The sequence below is a fragment of the Phyllobates terribilis genome, unplaced genomic scaffold (assembly GCF_046119375.1).
Source record: "Phyllobates terribilis strain yellow unplaced genomic scaffold, ASM4611937v1 Scaffold_200__1_contigs__length_3551848, whole genome shotgun sequence".
NCBI classification, from domain to species: domain Eukaryota; kingdom Metazoa; phylum Chordata; class Amphibia; order Anura; family Dendrobatidae; genus Phyllobates; species Phyllobates terribilis.
The window spans coordinates 3271310-3283341 of NW_027362960.1; the positions used below are offsets into that span (position 1 = coordinate 3271310).

At 46.8% G+C, this 12032-nt stretch overlaps 1 protein-coding gene across 1 annotated transcript in view; it reads right to left on the reverse strand.

Annotated features, from left to right (window-relative positions):
- Positions 1 to 161: 161 nt before the first annotated feature.
- The window catches only part of LOC141213612 (uncharacterized), an 88837-nt gene continuing 76966 nt past the window's right edge, over positions 162 to 12032 (reverse strand). The window contains exon 18 of the mRNA XM_073665220.1: positions 162 to 4027. Coding sequence (XP_073521321.1) covers positions 2760 to 4027 — 1268 coding nt within the window. The 3' untranslated portion in view covers positions 162 to 2759. The remainder of the gene's footprint in view (positions 4028 to 12032) is intronic.

The window sequence follows — 12032 nt, forward strand, 5'->3', positions numbered from 1 at the left end:
GGACTTATTCAGTGGTCCTCCTCAGTCACCCACACAGACGGTCACACACTAGACCTCATCTTCACCCGACTCTGCTCCCTATATAACTTCACAACCTCCCCCCTACCCCTATCTGACCACCATATACTCACTTTCTCATCCCTGTCTTCCTCACCTGTCACCCATGTCCAGCAACTGCCACTCCCCCGCAGAAACCTTGCACATCTAGACACCCACACACTCTTTGACTCTGTTCTTCCACTGACATCCATATCTTCACTTCATGACACAGACAGCTCCACTACTTTCTACAGTGCCACTCTCGCATCAGCTATTGACTCGGTCGCCCCTCTTATGCATGGTAGAGCGCGACGAGTCAACAGGCAACCCTGGCACAACAATCTCACTAAACAGCTTCGACAAGCGTCACTGCATTCAAACAAGGAACATTTGCATTCAAATCACCACTCACCTCTGCTAAACAGGCCTACTTCACAACCCTCATTTCTTCCCTATCCTACAACCCCAAACAGCTATTCAACACTTTTAACTCTCTCCTCCGATCTTCACTGCCCCCTCTGACCTCCGTCATCTCTACTGAGAAGTTTGCTACACACTTCAAAAACAAGATGGACCAAACACGGCAAGTCTTTACTGTTCGACCATCACAACCCCCTTGTTTTCCACACCATTGCCCTACCCCCATAACCGCCCTTCCCAACATCACGGAAAGAGACCTTACTCGTCTCCTCTCCAAATCACACCTCACCACTTGTGCACTCGACCCCATACCACCTCCTCCCCAACCTTAACCCTACACTCATCCCATCCCTAACCCATCTTTTCAACTTATCACTATCTTCTGGTACCTTCCCCTCTGCCTTCAAACATGCCACAATCACGCCCATCCTCAAAAAGCCATCCCTCGACCCAACCACCTTGTCCAGCTATCGCTCCATATCACTGCTCCCATTTGCCTCCAAACACCTTGAGCAACACGTTCACACTGAACTTTCCTCCCACTTCTCATATAACTCTCTCTTTGACAACCGACAATCCGGCTTCCGCCCCCACCATTCCACCGAAACTGCCCTTACCAAAATCAATTACAGCCAAAGCTAACAGACAATTCTCTGTACTCCTTCTTCTTGACCTGTCCTCTGCTTTCGATACACTTGACCACTGCCTCCTACTACAGATCCTCTCTTCCTTTGGCATCACAGACCTTGTCCTATCTTGGATCTCCTCATATCTTTCTAACCGCACATTTAGCATTCCCCACTCCCATACTACCTCCTCACCCCGCCCCCTCTCTGTTGGAGTCCTTCAATGCTCTGTCCTACGACCCCAACTCTTCTCAATCTACCCTTGGCCTGGGACAGCTCATAAAGTCCCAAGGCTTCCAGTACCATCTGTATGCTAATGACACCCAGATCTACCTCTCTGGCCCAGATGTCACCTCTATGCTGTCCAGAATCCCAGCATGTCTAGCAGCCATATCCTCCTTCTTCTCCCGCTACCTCTAGCTCAATGTGAACAAAACTGAACTCATTATCTTTCCCCCATCTTGCATATCTTTCCCACCTTATCTTTCTATCACAATAAATGACATCACTCTTTCCCCTGTACCGACAATCCGCTGCCTCGGAGTAACCCTTGACTCTGCCCTGTTCTTCAAACCCCACATCCAAGCTCTCGCCACCTTCTGTCGCCTCCAGCTCAAAATTTTTTCCAGAATCCGTCCTTTCCTCAACCCTTAATCTACTAAACTGCTTGTGCATTCCCTCATCATCTCCTGCCTCGACTACTGCAACATCCTCCTCTGTGGCCTACCTGCTAGCACTCTCGCACCCCTCCAGTCCATCCTTAACTCTGCTGCACGACTAGTCCATCTCTCGCCGGGCTACTCCTCTGCTACCCCCCTTTGCAAATCCCTTCACTGGCTCCCAATTGCCCAGCGTATCCAGTTCAAACTACTAACACTGACCTGCAAAGCCACCCATAACCTCTATCCTCCATACATCTCTGAACTAATCTCCCGATAAATTCCCTCATGTAATTTCCGGTCCTCCCAAAACGTTCTTCTCTCCTCCACACTTATTCGTTCCTCACGCAATTGCCTCCAAGATTTCTCCTGAATATCCCCTGTCCTATGGAATTCTGTGCCTCAACACGTCCGATTAAACGCCACACTTGGATCCTTCAGACGGAACCTGAAAACCCATATCTTCAAACAAGCTTACAGCCTGCCATGACCTTGCTTGCTGCCACCTCAACAACACCAGAGCTACTGCAACCCCTGAACCTACTGTCTCCTTCCCCATTCCTGTAGATTGTAAGCCAGGAGGGGCAGGGTCCTCTTCCCTCCGTACCAGTCTATCATTGTTAGTTAGTTTACTGTAAGTGATATCTGTATTTGGTATGTAACCCCTTCTTAAGGACAGCACCAAGGAATCAATGGCGCTATATAAATAAATAATAATAAAAAATGCATGTATGTGATCCCTATGGTATGATATTTTATTTTATTATTGTATGTACTGGTTTCTTGTTTTGTAAAAAAAATCAAAAAAAAAAACCACTGAACCAAAACCAATATCTGAATAAAAATTTATTGGATTAAAAAAAAAGAATAGGAACTCTGTGTGAGTTCTCTGGTGCTTAACCAAAGCGGATTTATCATTAAAACATTTCCCACATTCTGAACATGAAAAAGGCTTCACCCCTGTGTGAATTCTCTGATGCTTAACCACAGCCAATTTAAGGTTAAAACATTTCCCTCATTCAGAACAGGAAAAAGGCTTCTCCCCTGTGTGAGTTCTCTGATGTCTGATAAAACTTGATTTCAATGTAAAACATTTTCCACATTCTGAACAAGAAAATGGCTTCTCTCCTGTGTGGGTTGCCTGGTGGTTATAAAGATGTGCTTTCTGTTTAAAACATTTCCCACATGCTGAGCATGAAAAAGGCTTCTCTCCTGTGTGGGTTCTCTGATGCTTAACCAACGCTGATTTAACGTTAAAACATTTCCCACATCCTGAACATGAAAAAGGCTTCTCCCCTGTGTGAGTTCTCTGGTGTCTAACAAGATCTGATTTCTGGTTAAAACATTTCCCACATTCTGAACATGAAAAAGGCTTCTCACCTGTGTGGGTTCTCTGGTGGATATTAAGATGTTCTTTCTGGTTAAAACATTTCCCACATTCCAAACATGAAAAAGGTTTCTCCCCTGTGTGGGATCTCTGGTGCTTGACAAAATCTGGTTTCCGGTTAAAACATTTCCCACATTCTGAACATGAAAAAGGCTTCTCCCCGGTGTGGGTTCTCTGGTGGCTATTAAGATTTGCTTTGAGGTTGAAACATTTTCCACATTCTGAACAGGAAAAAGGCTTCTCTCCTGTGTGAATTCTCTGGTGCTTGACAAAATATGATTTCTGGTTAAAACATTTCCCACATTCTGAACATGAAAAAGGCTTCTCACCTGTGTGGGTTCTCTGGTGGATATCAAGATGGGCTTTCTGGTTAAAACATTTCCCACATTCTGAACATGAAAAAGGCTTCTCCCCTGTGTGAGTTCTATGGTGTCTAACAAGATCTGATTTCTGGATAAAACATTTCCCACACTCTGAACATGAAAAAGTCTTCTCCCTTGTGTGTGTTCTCTGGTGGACATCAAGATGCGCTTTCTGGTTAAAACATCTCCCACATTTGGAACAAAAAAATCTATTGTCTGCTGTGTGAATTTTTTGATGTTTAAGAAAAGAGTTTTCGAGGGTAAAACTATTTCCATTTTCTGAAAGTGAAAATGACTTATTTGCTTTATGAGCAGTTCGTTTTGTAATGCTTATTTTCTTATTTTGATTTTTCTTTGTAGTTGGTAATGAATCAGAGGACAGGGGCTGTTTCAAAGGATCAAATGACAGATCTTTGTTGTGAAGAGATGATGGGATATCTGGAGTAATGGCATTCACTTCAATTGTATCCTGTGGCATCTCAAGATCATCTGATTTAAAAATCTCCCGTCCCTCTGATCTCCTGATACAGTCATCTGCCAAGAAATTAAACAATTATTAATTTTAAATAAAATATCCTTGAAATTTATATTTTTGACAATTTCTACTTAAAATGTCTGTAGAAATGGCAAGTTATTGACAGAATGACAGTGAATGACAGTTCAGTCTAATAGAAAACCTCATAGGATAAACCAGTGGAGCATGGTGTTCAACTGTTTGTTCATTCTGCCTCCAAAGTATGGAATAAGAAGTCACCAAAAAATGTTATGTAGGCGAAACTGATACCAATAAAAACTTCTACTCATCCATAAACCAATCCAGCAATATGCACTCTCCCAAAGTCAATTCTCCCCCTCGCTTCTGAGCCTTGCAGTGTGCCCAAATCACATTTATCATCCATGTATTTAGCATTACTATAGTGAGAAAAACCCACTTAATTTATGGTGTGTGTCTCATGGAACACAATCTGGGCACTATGTGTTGGGTAGAGATGAGCGGTGTTCGACTAGAACTGTTCGCCAATCTCAAATTCGAGCTGTTTTGGGTGGTGTTCGAGTTGTTCGACGAACCCGAACGATTTGCAAAAAATTTGGCTGTTCGAGGTTATGTTCGATAACTGTTCGTGCACCAAAAGCGTGTCCTGCATGTCTGGCGCTATTTTGAGCACCAATCATGCAGGGATTGCCTGCCACTCACTGTAATGCCACAGCCATGGTGGTTGTGGCATTAGAGTGATTGCCCAAATCGATGGGAACAGTGCCCACATTGAAACATGAAAAGCCGGCAATTCAGCAGCGGCATACACCGGTACCCGACAATTTAGAACAGAAAGAATAGAGCATCACACATAGATTAGATAGATAGAAACATGTCAGTCACATATATATGAAGTACAGTGACAGTGTTGCTTACTGTACTTGTCATTTAGTGTAAAGGATTTATTAAAAAAAATAATAGTGTTTTCATGCACTGTCTCTTTAAAAAAGCCGGCCGGCAATTCAGCATCTGTACCCGACAATTTAGAATAGAAGGAATAGAGCTTCACACATAGATTAGATAGATAGAAACATGTCAGTCACATATATATGAAGTACAGTGACAGTGTTGATTACTGTACTTGTCATTTAGTGTTAAAATAAAGGATTTATTTAAAAAAAAATTGGCGTGGGGTTCCCCTTAATTTTAGTCTCTAGCGGAGGTTAAGCAGACGGCTGGGGCAGATATTTGAAGCCTGGGAAGGGGTAATACCCACGGAGCTTCCCAGGCTACTAATATCAGCCCCCAGCTGAATACCTAGCCTTTACTAGCTATTAAAATGGGGGACCCCCCCAAAAAAATGACGTGGGGTCCCCCCTTTTTTAATAGCTAGCAAAGGCTAGGCAGACAGCTGGGGACTGATATTAATAGCCCAGGAAGGGTACCATGAATATTGGCCCCCTCCCAGGCTAGAAACACCAGCCGTCAGCCGCCCCAGAAATGGCGCATCCATAGGATGCGCCAATTCTGGCACTTAGCCTCGCTCTTCCCACTGCTCTGTAGCGGTGGCAGTGGGGTAATGGGGCTGGGGTTGATGTCAGCTTATAATGCCAGCTGACATCAAGCCCAGGTTAGTAATGGAGAGGCGTCTATAAGACACCCCCATTACTAACCCCATAGTCAAAGTTAAAAAAACCACAAACACCCAGAATAAAGTCCTTTAATTGAAATAAACACACAATTCTTTATTGTTCTAAATTAAACCATACTTACCATCACGCCCATTCCAGCTGAAGCCAATGATCTCCTGCAATAAAAGAAAAATAATAAAGCAACATCATCCTTACCTTTCCATGGTTCCCACGACAGCTCCAGCTCTGCTACATCGAGATGACAGGCTGGACCGCAGCAGAAAGCTGCCATCCAGCCTGTCATCCCGCGGACACTGAGAAGCGCAGGCATGCTTGTGCTCCTCAGTGTCTGGCTGTGACGGCATAAAGATGAGCCGAGGTCATGTCCAATGAACTCGGCTCACCTCATGCACGTCACTGACAGCGTGGGAAAATTCTCCTGCACTCAGCGCTTCAGCGTGAGAATTTTCCCACGCTGTCAGTGACGTGCATGAGGTGAGCTCATGTCCAATGAACTCAGCTCACCTCATGTACGTCACTGACAGCGTGGGAGGATTCTCACGCTGAAGCGCTGAGTGCAGGAGAATTTTCCCACGCTGTCAGTGACGTGCATGAGGTGAGCCGAGTTCATTGGATATGACCTCGGCTCATCTGGATGCTGTCACAGCGAGACACTGAGGAGCTCAAGCATGGCTGCGCTTCTCAGTCTGTGCGGCATGGCAAGCTGGATGGCAGCGTTCTGCTGCGGTCCAGCCTGTCATCTCGATGTAGCAGAGCTGAAGCTGTCGTGGGAACCATGGAAAGGTAAGGATGATGTTGCTTTATTATTTTTCTTTTATTGCAGGAGATCGTTGGTTTCAGCTGGAATGGGCGTGACGGTAAGTATGGTTTAATTTAGAACAATAAAGAATTGTGTGTTTTTTTCAATGAAAGGACTTTATTCTGGGTGTTGTGTTTTTTTTAAATACTTTACTAGAAATTCATGGTGGTCATGTCTAATATTGGTGTGACCCCATGAATTTCGGGCTTAGGGCCAGCTGATAATGCCAGGCTGGCCCTAACCCCTTTATTACCCAGTGAGCCACCGCACCAGGGCCCTGGATGAGTTGGGTACAGCGCCAGAAGATGGCGCTTCTATGAACGTGCCATTTTCCGGGGTGGCTGCGGACTGCAATTTGCAGCGGGGGGGGGCTTGGGCCTCCCTGCGCTGCAGATTCCAGCCCCCAGCTGCCTAGTTGTACCTGGCTGGACACAAAAATAGGGCGAAGCCCCACGTTTTTTTTTTTTTAATTATTTCTTGAAATTCATGAAATAATTAAGAAAAAAGGGCTTCCCTATATTGTTGTGTCCGGCCAGGTACAAATAGGCAGCTGGTGGTTGGGGGCAGCCCGTTCCTGCCTGCTGTACCTGGCTGGACACAAATATAGTGCGAAGCCCCACGTCAATTTTTTTTTTAATTATTTCATGAAACTAGATGGTGGCCCGATTCTAACGCATCGGGTATTCTAGAATATGTATGCGGCAGACCCGGCGCAATCAGCAGAGCGGTGTTTAAATTTGGCGCCAAAATCGCTGACTGGTCGCGGCCAGCAACCGCGACCAATCAGCAAAGCGGTGTTGAAATTTGGCGACTATATCGCTGATTGGTCACGGCCGGCGGTCGCGACTAATCAGCAGAGCGGGGTTTAAATTTTGCGCCAAAAATGGTGATTGGTCACGACCGCGACCATTCAGCAGAGCGGTGTTTAAATTTGGCGGCAATAATGCTGATTGGTCGCGGCCGGCAATTGCGACCAATCAGCAGAGCGGTGTTTAAATTTGGCGCCAAAATCGCTAATTGGTCGCGGCCGGCAACCGTGACCAATCAGCAGAGCGGGGTTTAAATTTGGCGCCAATACTGCTGATTGGTCGCGGCCGGCAACCGCGACCAATCAGCCGAGCAGGGTTTAAATTTGGCGCCAATACTGCTAATTGGTCGCGGACGGCGACCGAGACTAATCAGCAGAGCGGTGTTTCAATTTTGCGGCAATATTGTTGATTGATCTCGGCCAGCGACCGCGATCAATCAGCAGAACGGTGTTTAAATTTGGCGCCAAAATCGCTAATTGGTCGCGGCCGGCAACCGTGACCAATCAGCAGAGCGGGGTTTAAATTTGGCGCCAATACTGCTGATTGGTCACGGCCGGCAACCGCGACCAATCAGCCGAGCAGGGTTTAAATTTGGCGCCAATACTGCTAATTGGTCGCGGACGGCGACCGCGACTAATCAGCAGAGCGGTGTTTCAATTTTGCGGCAATATTGTTGATTGATCTCGGCCAGCGACCGCGATCTATCAGCAGAGCGGTGTTTAAATTTGGCGCCAATAATGCTGATTAGTCGCGGCCGGCATCCGCGACCAATTAGCAGAGCGGGGTTTAAATGTGGCGCCAATCTCGCTGATTGGTCGCGGCTGGAGTCCGCAACCAATCAGCAGAGCGTTGTTTAAATTTGGCGCCAAGCTCGCTGATTGGTCGCAGCCGCTATTTAAATGTGGCGCCCAAATCGGTGATTCGTCGCGGGCAGCGTCCGCGACCAATCAGCAGAGCGGTGGTTAACTTTAGCGCCAAGATCACTGATTGGTCGCGTGCGGAGAGCGTGACAAATTAGCGAATCGTATTGGTGAGGACCGGGGAGCGCTGCTGCCTGGTCGGATACTTCCGCTGCGAGAAGCCGGGAGATGAGCGACTGCTCGCAGCAGAAGTATCCCGACCCGCAGCGCCGCTCCCCGGTCCTCCCTTGACACCCTAGCCGCTGATGTCCCCACAGTATCCGCATGGTGTTACAAAGATCCGGACATTTGTGTTAAAAATCGCTGATTGGTCGCTGGCGCTGCCCGCGACCAATCACCGATTTGTGCGCCAAATTTAAATATCGGCCGCGACCAATCACCGATCTTGGCTCCACATTTAAACACCACTGTGCTGATTGGTTGCCGACGCTGGGCGCGACCAATCACCGATTTTGGCGCCACATTTAAATAGCGTCCGCGACCAATCAGTACAGCGGTGTTTAAATGTGGAGCCAAGATGGGTGATTGGTCGCGGCCGATATTTAAATTTGGCGCCCAAATCGGTGATTGGTCGCGGGCAGCGCCAGCGGCCAATCAGCGATTTTTAACACAAATGTCCGGACCTTTGTAACACCATGGTTATTGACCCGCGACCAATCACTGATCTTGCCGCCAAAGTTAAACACTACTGTGCTACTCATGCACGTCACTGACAGCGTGGGAAAATTCTCACGCTGAAGCGCTGAGTGCAGGAGAATTTTCCCACGCTGTCAGTGACGTGCATGAGGTGAGCAGAGTTCATTGGACATGACCTCGGCTCATCTTTATGCCGTCACAGCCAGACACGGAGGAGCACAAGCATGCCTGCGCTTCTCAGTGTCCGCGGGATGACAGGCTGGATGGCAGCTTTCTGCTGCGGTCCAGCCTGTCATCTCGATGTAGCAGAGCTGAAGCTGTCGTGGGAACCATGGAAAGGTAAGGATGAGGTTGCTTTATTATTTTTCTTTTATTGCAGGAGATCATTGGCTTCAGCTGGAATGGGCGTGACGGTAAGTATGGTTTAATTTAGAACAATAAAGAATTGTGTGTTTATTTCAATTAAAGGACTTTATTCTGGGTGTTTGTGTTTTCTTTTAACTTTGACTATGGAGTTAGTAATGGGGGTGTCTTATAGACGCCTCTCCATTACTAACCTGGGCTTGATGTCAGCTGGCATTATAAGCTGACATCAACCCCAACCCTATTACCCCACTGCCACCGCTACAGGGCAGAGGGAAGAGCGAGGCTAAGTGCCAGAATTGGCGCATCCTATGGATGCGTCATTTCTGGGGCGGCTGACGGCTGGTGTTTCTAGCCTGGGAGGGGGCCAATATTCATGGCACCCTTCCTAGGCTATTAATATCAGCCCCCAGCTGTCTGCCTAGCCTTTGCTAGCTATTAAAATAGGGGGGACCCCACGTCATTTTTTGGGGGGGGGTCCCCATTTTAATAGCTAGTAAAGGCTAGGTATTCAGCTGGGGGCTGATATTAGTAGCCTGGGAAGCTCCGTGGGTATTACCCTCTTCCCAGGCTTCAAACATCTGCCCCAACCATCTGCTTAACCTCCGCTAGAGACTAAAATTACGGGGAACCCCACGCCAATTTTTTTTTTTTTATAAATCCTTTATTTTAACACTAAATGACAAGTACAGTAACCAACACTTTCACTGTACTTCATATATATGTGACTGACATGTTTCTATCTATCTAATCTATGTGTGATTCTCTATCTTTCTGTTCTAAATTGTCGGGTACAGATGCTGAATTGCCGGCCGGCTTTTTTAAAGAGACAGTGCATGAAAACACTATTATTTTTTTAAATAAATCCTTTACACTAAATGACAAGTACAGTAACCAACACTGTCACTGTACTTATTATATATGTGACTGACATGTTTCTATCTATCTAATCTATGTGTGATGCTCTATTCCTTCTTGTCTAAATTGTCGGGTACCGGTGTATGCCGCTGCTGAATTGCCGGCCGGCTTTTTTAAAGAGAGCGTCTTCTGAGCAGTTTGTCAGCTTTTGGACACATTTGAAGGTGTTTTCTATGTGTTTCTATGTGTTTTTGTTTGCCTGCCATTGGTTTTAACGGTGTTCGACGGTGTTCGACGAACAGTTCCTCGAACATCCCGGTGTTCGACGAACCGAACCGAACCCGAACACTACGGGGGTGGCTCAACACTAGTGTTGGGTAATAAAATGGTCAATGTGCAATTTTCACTCTCTTATATCCATGGCGTGCTAATTTTCGGAAAGTGCCTGTGGAGTCAAAATAATCGCTACGCCTATAGATTAATACACTGAGGGTTATAATTTCCAAAATTGAGTCACTTTATGGGGATTTCTACTGCTCTGGTTTTCTGCCATTTTGATATATTAAGGATTCTGTAAATGGTGTGTCCCATCTCCCCTGGGATCTGCTCCCACGACGTCTGCTTCTGTCACCAGGAGCCGCCTTAATCATTCTGCCAGCAGTGCTGGAAATGGAGGAGACGTCAGAACCAGAAGCTCTGGGTGGTGCAGGCTCTGTCCAGCCCCTAAGATTAGGTTGCCTGGAACCAGTAGTACCATCCAGTCTGGCAGTATGGGTGTGTGTTCTGTCCAGCTGGAGTAATCTGCTCCCTGCTTCATCCAATTGGAAAGCACCATACCCTACTAAAGCTGGAAGAATACTGCCGGAAGCTGCCAGATACAGCCTTGTTCTCCTCTGGTTCTGTTCTCTGTGCTCAGCTCCCGGCTTGTGTATTTGTTTCCTGTTGTGACTGACCCCGGCCCGTTTACTGACTACTCTTGTGTCTTCTGATTTTGTATTTTCTTTGCCCTCCTGGTTCTGACCCAACTACCTGACGATTCTTCTTGGGGTTAAAGGGTGATGAGCGAGGCAATCCCTGGGATCTGGAAAATTAAGTATATAGCGTCAAGTTTGTTCATGATAGCCATTTTTTGAGCTGCTAGGTGACCATGAACAGTGCCCCCAATACACTGTGTCGGCAAACTATCCCAGAAAGTTCTGCATTCCAAAAACTAAATGTCACTCCTTCCCTTCTTAACCTGTCATGTGCCCAGACAGTAGTGTACAACCGTATATAGGGTATTGTCACATTCTAGAGCAGTTGGAAAATAATCTGTAAGGTCCATTTGTTTCCTATTATCCTTGGGGAAGTATTCCAAATTTATCACAACTAGTGTTGAGCGAGCATGCTCGACACTGCTCGGTACTCGCCCGAGCATCACGCTACTCGGGAAGGTCGGCAAGCACCGAGCATTTCCGGGTTATTCGGGTAGGAGCTCGGTTCTCCGCCCTGCATCTTTGGCGCTCTTTACAGAGCCAATGAACATGCAGGGATTGCCAGCCAGTCACTGTAATGCCGCAGCGTGCAGAGGACGGGGCCGTGGCCAAGGTGAAAATGTGCCACAACCAACAGCCACATCGTCTCACTCCCAGTTCTTGACCAAATTACTAGGGAAGCACACAACAACACCAGTATTGCGAACTGATCAGTGTGAACAGGTTATTAATTGGATAGCAGATAATACTTCCAGTTACCTGGGCACCACCACCTCCGGTCTGTCTTCCACACGGTCAAGTCTTAGTAGCCGTGAGTCTCGACCGCATACTCCTCCTCACCCTGATGCTCCTTCCTCCCACCATGCCGAGTGTCGTCAGACAGCAACTGATCCCACACTTGGACACTCTGAAGAGCTGTTCACTGGTCCATTTCCATATTTGGACCCCTCGCCTACTCCGCTTGAAGTGGTGGAAGAGGAGATCCCATGTAGCGATGCCCAAATATTTGAGCAGCCACGGTCACACAAAGGCGACTGTGGGAAAGTGTCACAA